Source organism: Myxine glutinosa, chromosome 6, assembly GCF_964187855.1.
Source record: "Myxine glutinosa chromosome 6, kmMyxGlut1.1, whole genome shotgun sequence".
Lineage (NCBI taxonomy): Eukaryota > Metazoa > Chordata > Myxini > Myxiniformes > Myxinidae > Myxine > Myxine glutinosa.
In genome coordinates this window covers 23,737,823-23,756,349 of record NC_136266.1, presented here as the reverse complement: position 1 = coordinate 23,756,349, position 18,527 = coordinate 23,737,823, and the positions used below count along the sequence as shown (strand labels likewise).

At 45.3% G+C, this 18,527-nt stretch overlaps 1 protein-coding gene across 9 annotated transcripts in view; it reads left to right on the top strand.

Annotated features, from left to right (window-relative positions):
• TAX1BP1 (Tax1 binding protein 1) overlaps positions 1–18,527 on the top strand; it is a 249,415-nt gene that overhangs the window by 116,518 nt on the left and 114,370 nt on the right. For all 9 annotated transcript variants that reach the window (XM_078779689.1, XM_078779688.1, XM_078779687.1 and 6 more), the window contains exons 7-8: positions 326–416; positions 865–1,038. In XM_078779689.1, coding sequence (XP_078635815.1) covers positions 326–416; positions 865–1,038 — 265 coding nt within the window. The remainder of the gene's footprint in view (positions 1–325; positions 417–864; positions 1,039–18,527) is intronic.

The window sequence follows — 18,527 nt, the reverse complement described above, 5'->3', positions numbered from 1 at the left end:
CTGGCACACTGGGAATCCTTGCACAAAATCCTTGCACAAGGGTTCCACCCTTGTTTGCAGATTGGCATCTTCATAATCAACATTGTAACACAAGCTTGCAGCATACAGCTCATATTTTGAGATGGACCAATTGGTTTTTGTTTTCAATTTTCGAACTATTGACATGCTCGCCATTTTCCAATCCCTTGGCTTGTGGTTTTACGAATGCTGGTTTGGTTTGTAGACTGACCTTGTGACATCAAATGCTCTTCCACAAAATGGGCTTTTGTGCATGGAGGGGGGACCTAATCACTTGGATTATACCTGCCTCTGCTGTTTTCTGCAGGTTGCAAAGGGATGTTAATAAGTTAACAGTGGAAAAACAGCAACTGGAAAAGCAGAAGAACAATGAAAAGGAAGAGAAAGAGTTGTACATGGTAAATTTGTTGCTGCTTTAAAATCCATTGCATGTGATGTTTTATCGAGTTGAAAAATGTTGTTGCAAAGCTTGTTGGATTGATTAATTCGTAGAAATGTCTACACTAGTCCATTAATCCATACATTATCCTCCTAAAAATAATGGGGCACCCTTTTTGGGTTGAGAATTTCCTATAGAAGGTGAGTTTGAGGGATAGGTAAGGTGGGGGAGAAGAGGTGGAGGAATGGGAGGTGAGGTAGGGTGGGGAAAGCGCAACATGTCAAGGTGGGTTAGTTGAGTTGTTGAGTTATTTCAGGTTATTTTTGGATTTGTATAATATTGCACATGAGAATGTACAGACAAAGCAGGGCAATTATGGGTTTAGTGTTGACAGTCATTGAAGTGTTTGAAATGATGAATTTAGTATCATCGATGAAAACCAAACTTTGCCCTCGCTGCTGGCTCAGGCTCAGAGTAAAGAGATAGATCTGCAGAACAGCAAGCTGCAGCATGAGCTGCACATCTTTCAAAACAAGTTTGAAAAAGCCGAGGAAGAACTGGCAGTTTGTAAGGAAGAGATCTCTGGGTTAAACTCGACATTCTCTGTGCTGGAGCAGTCCCCTGAAGTTCAAGAAATGGAGGTATGCTTTCCATCTTTGTTTCAGTTGCCATCATTTTATCCTTTCGGCAATCGGCATGAAGCTCGAATGAATTAATGAATGTTGAAGTATATTTCATGACTGCAGTATTGTAATGAATATAATTGATTATTGAATTGGTTGTATCCCGACAGCGTACATGTTGTGGTTTTGGCCCACCAAGGCTTGAGACCATTCCAAACCAGATTGGACTATGATTAATGAAAAGCTAAACCCTCAGACATTCCAAATAATTCAATTTGGATTTTTTTTTTTTTTTTTTTAAAGTGTATTTTGCAGTATCAATTCCACTGCATTTACAGAACATGAGATTTCAGTTCTGAGAAGGTAGAGCCTTAAAGGATCACCAATTTGACTCGGTGGTTCAACATGTAAATTACTTCTGCAACTGAACGTCTTTCATTGGCTTAAATTTAGGTTCTCTCATGGATCCTGACAATTTTGTTTTGAAAAGTTTTTCATCCTATTACACTGGCACTAGATGTGCCCGAGTTTTATCTTGCTCACATCGTGTTGAATTTCACTTTTTTTTTTAATGTTCAATTTTCATTCACATATTTCTGAGCCGAAATGACGTGCTTTCAATCTCGTAATTGCATAAACTGCATTTGCATGTATTTCTAAATTGTTCTGGTAAAAGTGGATTACATCTATAATAGTGATAAATGCATTCTGCAGCTGCTTTGATGCAATGTGGAGGCAAAAATGTGCTCCTGATGCAAGTTCCTTATCACATAAGCAGTTACTTTCGTATCGGGAAATAGAACGGGGAGATTATGGCAGACGTCTTCATAGTTGGAGCACCAGCCAACCTAAAGGGGGTTGTGTACAATTTGCAAAGCACAGCATGGACGTTTCTTAATACTGTTTGCATAGGCATGGTAAAGTGCCATACCTGAACAGTCTCGGTGAATCCCTGCCAATGCCGTAGATCTCGTGATTTTATTTAATTTAATTATTTTTTACAAATACAGCAAAAAAGTGTATATTTTTTGCCGTTGGAATCTATTGGTATTCCTGAAAACTTATTATGGCTATTTTGAGATGAAGGATTTTATTTTTATTTATTGTCATCAACCAGACTATTGGGTGTACTTCTACCCATGTCACCTATTCCAGGAATGCTTTTCCACCAGACTGCTGGTGGCACTTGTCTTAATTTGGCTTCTGAAAGTGGGAATGAAAGAGCAGTAAATAACATTTGTCTTCCTCATTCTTATTTCATGATTTGAAAGCAATGAACAGCCATTTTTTTTATTTTTCATTTTGTATACAGGATCGAGGCTCGTGAAAGAGCTAACATTTATCACACAAAAAAATCAAACAGACACACAAAACGTATAATAAGGGTAGCGGTAGACAAGATGGGGAGAGAAGGGAAAGCACACAAACACAACATTTGAGAGCAGGGACATCGGGAGATGTGTGCGAGGGAGAGGGCTTGGTGGGAGGAGGCGTGGGAAGGGGGGGGGAGGTGGGAGTTTGTATATTGTATAATATATCGTGATGACGTAATAAAACACAAGGACACTGCAAGGACTTCTACGAAAGAAGTTGGTATTTCAAAAAAGTGGATCTGGGGTGAAATTAGCGGGGGTAGAAAAGATCACGGTTTTGGATGGGGGAAGATAAGAGATGGTGGTGAACAGCTGTTTTAAAGACCTGGAGGGAGGAGTGGGATTGCAGAGAGTGAGGGAGTTTGTTCCAGAGGCAGGAGAAAAGAGGAATGAAGGAGTGAAGGTGAGCAGAGAGTCTTGATTTTGGCAGTTTAACCATAAGAGGGTTGCAGTCAGATCTTGTACGACTTGTGGGAATATTTGGGGGAGCAAGGCCGGAGAGGAGTCGGTAGAAGACAGAAAGAACACCAACCTGCCTGCGGTGAGTAAGTGAAAGGCCCTCGGAGTTAGGTTCATCGCGGGAGATTCCAATGATTCTGAACCATTCCTTTAATGGCTAAAATAAAGTCATTGTTCAAAGCAGCTAATTAATTTATTCTTCAGATTTCAGTGTGTGTGTGTGTGTGTGTATATGTATGTATATATATATATATATATATATACATACATACATACATATATATATATATATATATATATATATATATATATATGTATATATATATGTATATATATATATATATATATATATATATATATATATGTATATATATATATATATATATATATATATATATATATATATATATATATATATATATATATATATATATGTATATATATATATATATATATATATATATATATATATATATATATGTATATATATATATATGTATATATATATGTATATATATATGTATATATATATGTATATATATATATATATATATATATATATATGTATATATATATGTATATATATATGTATATATATATATATATATATATATATATATATATATATATATATATATATATATATATATATATATATACAGACTTGGCATTTAATATGGAATTTTTTTTTTTCCCTTGACTTGGGTGTCCTTTCTGAACTCAGTATATCAATCTGGTGAGTTTCTTTTACGCTTCGGTGATTTCTTTGTTAAAAGAACTATGTCACTGATTGTCTGTCGCAGCAAGAAGTCAATAACAGGATTATAACACAGGTGGCGTGACAAAATGTACAGACAGGTACATTTGATGATTGGCTTCCCAATCGGGTATATAAGGGTTGTTGCGTTCTGTATTAGTGGAAAACAACTGCTGCACGTCAACAAAAGTTATTGCCGCTTCCTCTGGAGATGGTCCGTTAACTCGACAATGCTGTTTGTCATGGAGTGGTGGCTTTACGAAATTCCGGCACGAAACAGCGTGCTATTGCTCGGCACTATGGCATCACTCAAGATCAGGTGTCAAAGATCCCGAAACGAAATGCTCAGAGGGGTGTCTATACTCCAATACCGAGGCCAGGACGTCCCCGCAGAACCACAAGGAGGGATGATCGCCAGCTGCACCGGTTAGTCCGCAATGGCCGTACCAAGTCAGCTAATCGGCTTCGGGCTGAGTGGCAGCAACTGGCAAATGTGCCTGTATCCAGAAGGCTAGTCAACCAACGACTGGTTCAAGCAGGCTATCGTGCCAGGCGTCCCCTGAGAAAGCCACGCCTGACAAGATAACACCGCCAGCGCCGATTGCAGTGGGCCAGAGAGCACCGTCAATGTCAGCCAGGACACTGGAATCACGTGATCTTCAGTGACGAGTTGATTTCTGGTCTATCGTCAAGATGGCCATGTCCGAGTGCGCAGACAAGTGCATGAAGCCTACAGCGAAGATTGTATAGTGCCAAGAGTCCAGGCTGGAGGTGGTGGGGTGACCGTTTGGGCTGCTTTTCATGCAGGGGGCAAAACTGACCTGGTTGTTCTGAATGGAAACCTGAACCAGTTCAAGTACAGGGCCATTCTGGAAGAAACATTGCTTCCATTTGCTCGTGCAGCCTTTCGAGGAAACTTTGTCTTCCAAGATGACAATGCATGGCCTCATCGTGCTCGCATGATCCAACACTTTCTTGCTGACCGTGGTGTAGAGCATATGGAGTGGCCTGCCATGTCCCCGGATATGAATCCGATAGAGAACTTGTGGGCAGAATTAACGCGTCAAATCGACAACTTGGACCACCAGCCTGCCTCTGTGCGTGAATTGCAGCAGGCTATTGTAACTGCACGGCAAGCGATTCCTGTCCAAACCTTGGCAAATCTCGTGATCAGCATGCCCCAGCGTGTACGTGCTCTCCTGAATGCTCGTGGGGGTTACACGAAGTACTGAACTGTAATTTTACTGTCCATAATCCCAGTCGTAATTTAACTTTTGTTTTTTTAATTTGGCTAATGTGCAAAAAAAAGAAATACTTCTAGAAAACGTACAGAAGTTTATCACAGTACTGTCCGTGAATTGAGTTCAATATCAGTTTACATCACTGTCAAGGATCAATTTATTTGCTTCGAAATGTCAAATGTGGTTTTTGTTTCTTTTAAAGGTCACATTAACAAAATCTAGAATAATTTCAACATAATTCCGATGAACTTTTGGTTCTAAGACATCTTGAAAAGTAAGTTCACCCCCACAAAAAAAAAATTCCATATTAAATGCCAAGTCTGTGTATATATATATATATATATATATATATATATATATATATATATATATATATATACATACACACACACACACACACCTGGTCGCAAGTGTGCCGCACTGACCGGGGCCTCAGTCGAGGTCCTCAGCATCATTCCGTTTCGGCCCTTCAACCTCGATACGGTCAGCTAAGGTGGGTCAGCAGGGGCACATACACATCCACATGCAGCAACTGCACCTGAATGCGTACATACCCCCACCCCCAGACAGTGCGAACAACAACAACAACAACAACAACAACAACATCAACACCTCCACATCCAGAATCCACAGCACCAAACAAACATGGTGGAACACTCAAACACCCACCTTTATACCCTTCCCCACTCACCAACAAAACACACCAGATCATTCATACACACACATACACACCCATACACACACTTACACACACACACCAACCAACCAACCACCTACCCTTACATCATACACCACTCAACACACAAAACCACACACTCATGCAAAAATTTATTCATGCAAAAACACACACCCTCACCCACTCACTCATATACACAAAATAAGAAATAATAATGGTAACAAAAAACCCCCAAAAAACCACAACCAACCCTACACCGTTCGACGTGCCTCCATAAACTTCCTCCATAAACTTCCTCCATAAACTTCCTCCATATCCAAAATGAGCCTTTCAAGGCAACCTGGGCCACCTTGTCACACATCCTCCTTCTTTCTGTCCCACACACTCCCAGCCTAGCAAGAAATGCAGAAAAGGAATTGCCAATATACCCTCTGCACCCCCACCTCAAATGGCCGACACGAAACTTGCCAACCCCTTCTCCCGGCACTCTGCCTCCAGCTCACTGTACTTTCCTCTCTTCCTCTCGTGCACCTCCTCCAGTCCTCCATGTTCTCTTCCCAAGGTACCGACAACTCCCCTAAGATGACCTGTCTTGTTGCACTTGACCAAATGACAATGTCAGGCCGCAACCTTGTCACACAGATCTCCTCTGGGAATACCAATTGTGGCTTTCGGTCTGCCACCACCTGTCAATCACAAGCATCTGACAGCCCTCTTGCTTTCCACCTCCTCCTCTTTCCACCTCTTACCACTTGGCCCTCTTTGACAAACCACACCTCTCCCCCATCAGTCTCCTTTTCCACTCTTCTCTCTCTTGATCTCAGCACCTCTTGTTGCAACATCTGCACCACCACCGCCAGCACCTGATCATGTCGCCACCTGTATCTTCCTGCTGCCAATGCTTCTGAGCATGCACTCAGTGCATGCTGCACCGTTCCAGTGTAAGTGGATCCCAGAAAGTGGATCGGCCGCCGCGGTCCGATTGAGTGGCCGGCACGCTCCCCAGACCTTACACCTCCAGATTTCTTTCTTTGGGGGCTCATGAAAGACCTTGTTTATCGTGAAAAGCCTCGTACCATTCAGGAATTGAAGGCTCAAATCACTGCAAAGTTTGAGGAAATTGATATCGAACTGTGCAAGCATGTGTGCCACTCTGTGCCTGCTCGGCTACAATTGTGCATCGATCACGACGGAGGACACTTTGAAAATTGCAAGTAAAACAGCTTGGTACACTTCCATAATAATTTTCCCCCGAATAAATGGTTAGATAAACATGTCATTCATTTATTTCTACCTTCTTGTACACTGTAATACAAATGGCAAACAAACAATCAACTGACAGAAATATATATATATATATATATATATATATATATATATATATATATATATATATATATATATATATATATATATATATATATATATATATATATATATATATATATATATATATATATATAAACAGAAATTGGGTGCTACTTCTGACTCACCCTGTGTGTGTGTGTGTGTGTGTGTGTGTGTGTGTGTGTGTGTGTGTGTGTGTGTGTGTGTGTTGTTGCGGATCTCAGCCCGGGCCTTTTCCCCTTACCAAGGGGGGATTAGTCCCCTTGTCTTTGACTAGCCGACGGGACCCGGGACCTATGACGTCCCTCCCGGACAGCGCGAAATAGGGTCGTTGGGCTAATCACTAATACCTAATTACTCGCGCTGCCCAGAAACGAGGAAATAAGCCCCACACGAATCACGGGTGTTGGTGGATACGCTGAGCGGTAGCGAACCCGTGACCCGAGCCGTTATCAATGACTAGACCCCGATCCAAGCGGTTCTTAATCGTGCCACGCTTACCCAATGATGGAAATCACAGAAATGGTCGAATTGGGAAGAAAGAAAGAACAAGATTTATTCACACTATTTACAATGTTGAGAAGAAGAAGACACAGTGCAATCCTTAAGCAGTCTTATACTTATTCCTTGGACAAACGGGCCCGTTCACACTCAGACACACTCACACGGGGATTGCAGACGAACAGGTTGATGGTCACCACGTCCAGGGATGGCGTCCGGGCAGCTCTCCGTCCGGTCCCAAGCTCGCACCGTGAAGTAGATGACTCGAGACGGCAGGAGCTCTCCGCGTGTCGTTGGCGCGCACGAGATAATTATGGGGCGAATGGTAGGGCTGGGCTCTGGCGATTACACTGGCGGCTGCGGCTGCGTACGTAATAAGCAAATAGGCGCTAACAATGCGCTTTTCAATTCCTCCGACAAATCCTTTCATTCGAGTTCTCCGAGTCCTGGTAACGAGTTATTTTGTACAACGAAGGTCTCCTGGTCAGTCCTCGAGCGCCTGCCTCTCCCTTCTCATACCTCTGGGAATACCCTCGGGGGGGGGGGGGAGGGGGGGGTGGCGCAGTATGAAAGGACCTAAGCTCATTTCTTTACACAACGCAGATGTTACTAGAAAAATGGCCTACTCTTACACATACTATGACATAACTAATACTCTAAGTGGGCCTACGTGTTGCTTGTGGACTAACTATGGGGGGCAAACCTTTAACCTTTAATGATGTCATCTATCTATAATTCCAGTAATCTCTGTGTGTGTGTGTGTCTGTGTGTGTGTGTGTGTGTGTGTGTGTGTGTGTGTGTGTTTGTCTGTGACCGCTGTTTCTCGACAACTACCGGTCCGATATACTTGAAACTTGCCAGGTATATTGCTGGGGACCCGAGGATGTGCCTTTTCAAGGTTTGAAATTAATCGGACAAGTAGTTACCGAGCTATGGCGATTTAGCCGTTCGCCGTTCGCTTTGGCTTTGAGAATGGACCAAACCATTTCATGTAAATAGAGGGGGGGGGGGGGGGTTCTGTGGTCGTTGCGAATGGACCAAACCATTTCATGTAAATAGAGGGGGGGGGGTTCTGTGGTCGTTACTGCCACGTGGTTTCAAAGTTTTTTTTTGTTGTTGTTGTTTGCACGCATGCTTTTTTGCACGCACGTACGGGCACCCACGTACGGGCACGTCCTAGTTTACTTAATTCCAGTAATATCTGTGTGTGTGTGTGTCTGTGTGTGTGTGTGTGTGTGTGTGTGTGTGTGTGTGTGTGTGTGTGTGTGTGTGTGTGTGTGTGTTTGTCTGTGACCGCTGTTTCTCGACAACCACGGGTCCGATATACTTGAAACTTGCCAGGTATATTGCTGGGGACCTGAGGATGTGCCTTTTCAAGGTTTCATATTAATCGGAGAAGTAGTTACCGAGCTATGGCGATTTAGCCGTTCGCCGTTCGCTTTGGCTTTGCGAATGGACCAAACCATTCATGTAAATAGAGGGGGGGGTTCTGTGGTCGTTCGCTTTGGCTTTGCGAATGGACCAAACCATTTCATGTAAATAGAGGGGGGGGGGGGTTCTGTGGTCGTTACTGCCACGCGGTTTGGAATGTTTTTCCGAACGGGCACCCACGTACGGGCACGTCCTAGTATATACAAATCTCAGAACCGTATCACTGCCCCCCTCCTTCGCCAGGCTCGTCCCCAGAGCCGAACCCACACATGTGAGAACGACCGGTTTTGAGCAAGGTTCAGAACTACCTTTTAAATTCCATGTGACACTTAGGTGTGGTTCCCCTCTACATTTAATCTAACACCCTGTATGCGACAGTTTTACGACACTAGATATGTCCCACCTACTGCGTTGTGTACTAACTAACAGACTCACACCCACAGCTAACCGAATTGCGGAAAGAATTCTCAAACGATACATAAAGCCGGTGGGGAGCATGTTATTTACAAGACTAATCGAATTATTTACAGTTCTACAACCCAGGACCTGTTCTTTTGTGGGAAAGGAATTTTGAGAGGAAGAAACACAATGCACTGCACTGCACCAATACACCATAATACAAGAATGCACAAAAATGCACAATCACATTTCAAAATAAATGGCACATTTGCTGCTTGGCTGCTGCTGGGCTGCTGCTTCTTGCGTCTTCCTGCTTCGTCTTCGGTGTGCCATAATAAAACTTGGAGATCTTCTTTCCTGACACACCATAGGATAAAAAGGCACAACCCGTGTCCGTTTTTTATTTGCAGGGCCATCTCATGGTCCATCTGCGTGACTTTGACGCCACTTAAAACCAGTGGTCCGCAGGGCAAGATAACGTTTGCAGCAAATGTCTGCTCAGCCAAGATGCCAGGCCACAGAACGTGTGGTCCATTAGGTGTACTGGTGCAGCAAGAGGTAGCAGAGTGCAGCTGCACAGGTGTAGCAAAGTGCAGCCGCACAGCTCAGGGTTCCTGCACACTCCCCTCAACAAAATATGAGTCCATGGGTGGGGAGGAAGACAAACAGAGTGAGCGGAGGAAAGGGCGCAAGGGTACACACAATACAAGGCAATGCAACATGAGGGGCACGGGAGAGTGAGCAGAGAAAGCTCGTCCCTAGCCGTTCGTACCCCCCATGTCAGCCTACACTACCCTTGCCCCTCCCTGTATTTACACTTTACAAATTCGTCTCTACGTCTTGTCTCCCATATCCCCCTCTATGCCAAATTCGTCATCCAATCCCTCCCAAGAAGGAAGAGAAGGAATAAACACAATGTCTAATCACGTCGAGATGCGTCTCACCCACTCCAATCGTTTGCAAAACCCGGTGTGGAGTTCCGTCTCCCTTGGTGAGTGGATGTGGATGGTGCGAAGAGATTTCTCATCCTAACTATACTATAATTGAAATTAACTCACTTACACTACCCGGGGTCTTGCCCTGCCAATCCAATTGGCCTCTTTACACTATGCTGTTCTAAAAACCAATTCCCATTGACCATCCTGTGATGCCATCCAAATTTGGGGTCTCACTCCCCCAATTTTTCACTACTGTGCCTTCGCACAATTTCGGGGCTGGGTCGTGTGACTCCACTAGCAGGTCCAACTACCTGCGCACCTCCGCCACTGAAGTGGCCACCCGAGCTTGCCTATCTCCTTGCGACTACCCTAACTCGGGGAAGGCCCCTCCTGGCTCTCTCACCCCTTTGATGCCCTCTCTGGCATTGGGCTACCCGGGTCCTCTCCTCGGATCCTCGGGCGGCACTGAACACTACTCTGACTCTAACTGGCCCCCAGAGCCTACCTGCGGCCTCACCTGGCCGACAGACTACCAGTGGCGGAGTGCCCCAATAACCATACTCACCAACAGGCCCACATGCCCAGCCATCTCCACAGACTTATGCACCCATCAAAGCAATACCTTGCTACTACCTGCACCACAGATGTCAATATCCAAACAATTTACCTAAGCCCTCTACCTAACTTTAAACTACCCTCCCCGGGTATTCGTGAAGGGGGTCCATCTTCCCCCATCCACTCCTTCACACCATGCACTCCACACCCCTCATTCCACACCACTTACTCCAGACCAAACATTCCACACACCTGTTCTCCACTTGCACACCATGCAAGCCCATTCACTCAACACAATTCCACATGTCCTCAATACACCATTTATACACTTCTACACACACACAGCATCATCTAACTAACTAATTCCCTCTAATACAGGGGTTCTTAACCTTTCTAGTGTTGCGCCCCCTTTAGCAATTGTTGCTCGTTTCCACGCCCCCCTCCACCTACATCTGACGAAGCCGCTCGTTGGGGAGAGCACGAGAGGGGTTTCCCCTCTCGTCTGGGCCCCCCCCCCCCCCCCCCCAGGAAATTTTTGAATTCTAGGTGCTCTGTGGTGCATTCTGAGGGGTTTGTTCGTTGATATTGAAGCCAGCCAGGGCTGGGCCCTGGGCCTTGGCTATTGACGTAGATTCTGTTAACAGCCAGGGCCCTAAGCATGGCAGCCAGGGCCGGGCCCTGGCGGGCCCTGGCTTATTTCAAACACTGGATCTGGTACCCCTGAACAGATAATGTTCTTTCAAAATAACAAAGGAGAGATTACAAACCTCGTTTTATTGCATCAAAACGCAAACAAGCTTAAGGCACGGATCGATGAAAGGAAAGGGTAACTACACAAAACACGTTTGTTGAAATGTCACGTCAAAGGACGCAAAATCAATGAAACAACAATTTAGTCACTAAAGAAGCAATGCCAAAAATCTCACTAAATTTTAGTGAGATGGTTGGCACTGCTTCTTAGCTATCAGAGCCGGAATTCGTGGTCGCGTGCCAGAGAGAGCACAGCGCAGATCTCCTTCAACGTTCAGCTTGCTTCTGTATTTGGTCTTGACAGCGACCAGCGCGGAGAATGCAGCCTCGCAGAGATACGTGGATCCGAACATCGTCAGAATCCGAACAGCTTGAAGCGAGATCAGAGGATAAACAGGAAGATACTTGACCCAGAATGTCTCCAGGTCCAGAATTTCAAAGTCATCCTCAGCCGAGGAGTTGAACTTCAGCTCCAGAAACTCCTCCTGGACCTCGTCCGAAACATCAGCTACGTCGCATTGGAATGGGTTTCTGATGAATTTCCAGGTCTTTCGCTTTTCGTCCAAGTCAGGAAAGTAGCGGATGAAATCCGCTTTGAGTTCAGTCAGATGATCGATGATTTGGTTCTTTAACTTTGAATCGAGAATGCCGTCCGGAACGGCAGAGTCCAAGTTTGGGAAACAAGCTATGTTTCCGGCCTCCATTCGGCATTTCCAGAGGTCGAGTTTAGCCATGAAGGCTCGAATGGCGTCATATTGCGTGATAATGTTTATGTGCTTCCCTTGCAGTTTTTGGTTGATACCGTTGAGTGCTTCGAAGATGTCTACGAGGTAAGCTAGAGACAGTTGACATTCTCGGGACTGGAACATTTTGTAGAGATCCGCCTTCCACTGCACGTCTAGGAATGTTGCGACTTCTTCCCTCAGCTGGTAGACTCGCCCCAACATGTTTCCCTTCGAAAGCCAACGCACGTTTGTGTGGAAAAGCAAGGCTTGATGATCGCAGTCCAAGTCCTTGCACAGCTGTTTGAACAGGCGACTGTTTAAGGCTCCACCTTTGATAAAGTTGACTACCTTGATAGCCAGGTTCAGGAAATCCCTCATTTCAGTGGGCAGGGTCTTAGATGCTAAGGACTCACGATGGATAACGCAGTGTGTACCAATAGCAGAGGGACTCTTTTGTTTCACCTTCGTAACGAAACCCGAACGCGAGCCAAGCATGGCCGGAGCTCCGTCTGTGCAAACACCTACCAACGCGTCCCATGAAAGTCGATTTTCTTCGAAGAACTTCGATACCACTTCAAAGACATCCGCTGCTGTCGTGTAAGTTTCCAGGGGATGACAAAATAGCATTTCCTCCTTCACGCTGTCGCCTAATATGAAACGAGCATACATGAGCAGCTGAGAACACTGAGCCACGTCTGTCGTTTCGTCGCATTGGATGGCAAAGACAGGCGAGGCCCTTATCTGGTCAGTCACTTGTTCTTTGATGTCCTGAGACATTTCATCGATCCGTCCCTTGATGGTATCGTTCGACAGGGAGATAGCCGAGAGTTTGTTCGCACTATCCTTCCCCAGGATGAGCTCTGCCACTCGCAGTAGACTCGGTTTAATGAGAGTCTCTCCGATTGTATGGCTCTTCTTGTTCTTTGCTACTAGCAGGGCAATCTCGTAGGACGCCTCAACGATCTTTGACATCTGTTGCCGAAATGTCCCACTGCTGTCCAACTTAACTCGCTTCAAGGCTTCCCTTTTCGCCACAAAGAATGCCTGTGATTTGTCTGCTAGTTCAGGATGGGTTGTCCTCAAGTGGCGTTCCAAACGTGTTGGCCGGATGGCATCATTGCTCAGAGTCTTGTAACATATAACGCACTGAGGAACCTCTGCGTCACCCTTTTGAAGTGCCACAAATCCGAACTTGATGTACTCGTCTTGGTATTTCCTCTTTTTCGCACTCATTGCCATTGACTTCGATTCCAGTTAATAATCTGTCGGAAGAAAAAAAAAGTGTTAGTTGAGACTGAAACAAACTAGGAATTATATAAGGCGCTATCTTTTCAGTTAATTAATTTTTTTCAGTAGGGGGATTATAATTTCCGTTTGGGGTTATTTAGACGTTTATACTGCCGTCCTCTGAAAATTGCTCATGCCCCCCTTGGGGGGCGCGCCCCACAGGTTAAGAACCGAGGCTCTAATACTAGTGCTCTCCCTGTCATCCCTTACACTAAGCACTTCCCTCGTCATTATCATCCTTCTAATCTCTCTACGTCCCCTCTACCTGTACAAATGTCACTACTAAATCTCGTCCCTACTGTCATTTACTAAATCCCTAACAATATCCTAGCCTGCCCTCGGCTAGTTTACACTGCCATCCCCATAATCTATAGCTCATGTGCCCCCAGTGAGGGACTCAAACCCAGGCCAGAGGCGAGGGTTCGGATCCGTTGGCACGTACACCATTCGCCAACACCATTTCTATTCGTCCACTATACTCGAACCTCTCGGTGCGGAAATACATTTTCGCAGCTCGGCTTCGCAAAAGCCGAGCAATGCATGCGGGTGGTTGGTCTACTGTTGGTTGGGTCCGTCCGGCATTTTCGATTCAGGGGAGGAGGCATACTTGGGCCAAGGTTCCAGGTGCCATCTCTGCGCGGAGCCTTTCGGTCTCTGGCACGATGGCCAGATGGCTCCCCCGGTCGGAGCACCGCGCCTGCCAGGTGGCGAAGGTCCGACCTCTCCTTCCTCCCCTTGAACCGTGCCGATTGCCGCTACGATGCGGCACCGACCATACAGGCCGGGGCCTGGCACGAATCGTGCACGGCGCTCCTTGCGAGACCGCCGCGGCAACGATGCCCGCCGGTCCCCGCATCACACACAGCGCACCATGCCCCGAGAGCTCACGTTGGCTGTACGTTGCCCTAAACGCTGCCCCGGTCTGCGTCGATGCCCGAGTCGCATTCTCAAACACCCACACGCGACCCGCTCCTAACTCGTACACCGAGGCGTTCCAGCGCTGCCCATACACCCCCTGCACTCCGTTATTGCACTTTCTCTTGCATTCTCTTTTCTTGCACACTCAGGTGCACACCACTCAGGCGCACTCACGCCGCTCTCACACTCCATTATCACACATCCTCGCGCACACCCTGGTGCACTCATATTACTCGCACACTCCGTTACACACTTGGCCATCGCACACCCTCACGTACACTCTCCCGTTACGTACTCCGTAACAACCACGGGTGTGCACTCTTTTGCTGCACACCCAATCATGCGCTCTGGTGTGCACTCCAGCACACTCTCTTCGGCCATCGCACACTCTGTATCGCACTCTGTTTCACACTCTTCTTCAACACCCTCTTCCCACATACACTCAGTCTTGCACTTGCGCTCCGGCGCCGTTCGCACACGCACGCCATTCACCTTCACACAGCGCACCACGGACCTTCCACGAGCGCCCGGGTGACGTCGCGATCCCAAGCGCGCGGAAAACTTTTCGCGCCAAACACTTTCGCGCCAAACATTTTCGCGCCATACACGCTCTTACTCACCTTCGGGATACTCTTCTCCGCCAACCGCACCTGAAAACTTTCATTTGGGTTAGGCAGCACGACATCACAATGCGAACACGGACTTTGTGCAAATTCCATCTCCTTCTCCCGTAATTCATTTTCTAACTCTGCCGTCTCTTCGTCCCCAATTTCCACTATACATATTTCATTTTCTGTATCTAGCTCAACGACCGCCGGCGCCCATAAAATTTCATCTTCCAATTCGACCTTCCCCGGCGCTCCCGACATTTCTTTATCCAATTTGATGGCCGTCGGCTTTTCTACACCCCGTGTCGCTATTTCTACCCCGCTCAACTTAACTATGCTCTGCTCTAGCTCGCTTTCCCCGCGTTCCTCAAATCGCGTTACCTCGTCGCTTACCAATGTGACTTATAGTCTGGAGGCACTTCCAGGAAATGTGACAGTAGGGGTACACTCATGTTACAAGCTGGCAACAATGTTTTTCTGAAAGCCCAGACCTCTAGGAACCCAAAAAGTCTTGTTGCCAGCTTGGGAAATGGTATGGACCAGATTTGTGGCCATTTTTCAAAATGGCCGCCTACATTTTTGGTGTTTTCTAATATTTGAGCTCTAGAACTTATATCTGGCTGTCTTAAAGGTCTCTAGGGTTATGACCTTATAACATATAGTCATACAACAATCCTCACCCAAATTGGGGTGCATGGCATATCTATAAGTGGTTTTATTGAAGCAAAAAGGCAAAAATATGCCTGAAAAACGCCTTCATTTTGATTTTTCCAAATCACTAAATTGCATACTGTGAAGTTGTTCTTTGGTCAATTTCTTTCAAAATAGTTTTAAAATTTGCCCAGATCCCTCCTCTTCATTAGCAAATCTTCAGGAATATACCCAAGTTCTCAGAAAATATGTTTTATGCATGATCAGCTCCCCCTACCCCCTAAATCACAAAACGTGCCAATTTTCAATATTTCCAGATTCCAACCAATATCATTGTTGTATGACTTTTTCTCATCATGATAGGTCCAAATTAACTTACTCTATGTGATTAGGTGTTAATAAAAATTGAATTTCACACTTTAGTGAAAATCCAAGATGGCTGCCAAATGGCCATAGAATATTTGGTGGCGCGAGACCATAAGACTGCAATTTCATTCAGAGGCACTTCTAAAATGTTCCATTTATACTAAATATATGAGGCACTACTATTCTATAGGTCACATCACATGTATGTGAAAGAGTCTTGATGAGTTGAAGATGTATTATTTTAGAGGGGGACTTTATGTAAAATTTATGTTTTATAACATTTGAATTTCAGGAAAGTAGTGTGGATTTGGAAGTGCCTTGTTTGCGGAGTATATTAGTTCCAACATAGCTGACAAACAAGGCACTTACATAAATGAAGACATAGAAGATTGTAAAATATAAGCTATATTATTTAATGTAAAACAAAAATAAACATACATAACTTGTATACATAATGCAAACATTATTATGTTACACTGATCCAAACAATACAAACGTCAATGCAATGCTTGCACCTTTAAACTAAACAAATATTTGGCACTGAATTAACAAAGTCATACCCAACAAGCTAATCTGGCTATTCATACATAAGTGACAGAATGTGGGATACAGTCATATCATAGACTAGTAATACATTGGTGGAACAGAGCTGAAGCAAGACTAGTTACATTACGTCAAATACAGCCAGCATAGTAACAATATGACATTATGGAATATACTCAAGTTTCCATGCATGTCGTCTAATCACTATCAGAGTCATTGAGGGGGTTCCTGCATAAGTCTGCCTCAACACCTCAACAGCAAACATGGATGCAAATGTCTTCAACTTTTGTTTTGGGATGCTTGTGTGTAGGCTGGTCTTTTTCTCAATGAAACGCTCAGTCACAAAGGTACGGGCCACTTGATGTCCAACCTTCTCCGCACATAGCAGGTCCTTTTTAATTGCGGCATTTGCAATATCCCCAGTAGTGAGACATACAAGTTCCTCAGACTCTTTGTTGAAGACCTCAAATCTCTGAAACATCGACATCAGGCTTTGGACATCAGATTCATCCCTCAGCATCCTTGCTTTTCCAGATTCCTTGTGCACAGACTGGTCATCATTATTATCTTCTGTTACTCCGAGCATGTCCCTAGTTTCATCGGCAATCCTAGCTCTATCGATGTAGGTCAGTCCCCACCGATTTAGGGCAGTTTCAGAGCGTGTGATACCAATGACTCCTCCAGCGATTTTGCCCATCTTGTTGACATGCTCCAGTCCTTGATCATCAGGTACTTGGTTGAACTTTTGTGTGCTTTCCTTCACTCCGAAGTCCCCTTCATTGAAACCTGCCAACACCTCAGGCGCAGTGTGCCCCAGCTGATTCATATCTGCCAGGAACACACTGCCCCATCGCAGGTAGTTTGGCCGGTCGAAGGCTCCGAACCAGTGGAGCATCTCGCGAAAAGTGGTCAGGAACAATTCCCACTTGGCATCTCTGATGGCACGGGTGAACCTCAGGAGGATGCTCACAAGATGCATGTATTGCCGCCAATATACAAATGTGGCATTTGCCTCGTGTTCCCTGTCCATGTCTTCTATTAGGGCACTGACCTGGTAGGCCTTGGGCACCAGACGCCTCAGAGCACTGTAGATGGCCTCATCGTCTGCCTGCTGGAAAGCTCTCGAAAGGTCCTCTGATACCTGATTGATTTCTGCATCAATCTGTACTTCATTTTCATTCAGCCAATGTAGGATCTTCTGCCACAGAATTCGCCATAATGCCTCAAACACAAGCTTGTGGGCACGGATTGTGCGGTTCCATTGTTTCCCGTTGAGGATGTTCTGTGCAGTGTTCTCGCCATACACACCACTTTCTACCAGAATGTCCTTCAAGCCGGAATCTGCCATGTACTGTCCAATAACCTTGGTGAAATTCATTTGAATATGGAAACCACCAAGCATCACCACTAGGTTTTTGCATTTGTCTGGTTTGGCCCACTGCAACATCTTGGCTTTACAGTACAGTTGCTCATCAAAGGTAAGTACTGTATACGTTTGCCCTAGTGCAGCAGTCATCCTTTGGCAGTTTTGAATCACTGTCCAGATGGTGTCAAACTCATGTGCAGGCTCATTGATTATCGGCATAGGCCCTACTGTAGTCTTTGCTGGATTCACATCAGACACACGCTGGTTAAATGCTGTCCAGCCTGGAACATGCTGGTCCTCGGTGTGAGACTGACGTGCAAGGAGCCATGACACATCTATGGCCATAGCCTCAGAGATAACCTGGGCATCCGATTCCATATACCAATCGGCTTTCACAGCTACTGGAAATGTTGCTTCGGGTTTCTGGGTGCCCATGCCTGAAGGTTGAATCTCATTGAAATGCTCTGGCACAGTTACAGATCTGCTACTGCTTGACTTGACATCAGGTGCAATGGTCTTTTCGCCAGGTATGCTTCTTCGAAAGGCAGCAGACTGTGAGGCATGAAAGGAGCCTTGACCGTCAAGGGTCTCCTCTATGATGTCAATGTTATCATTA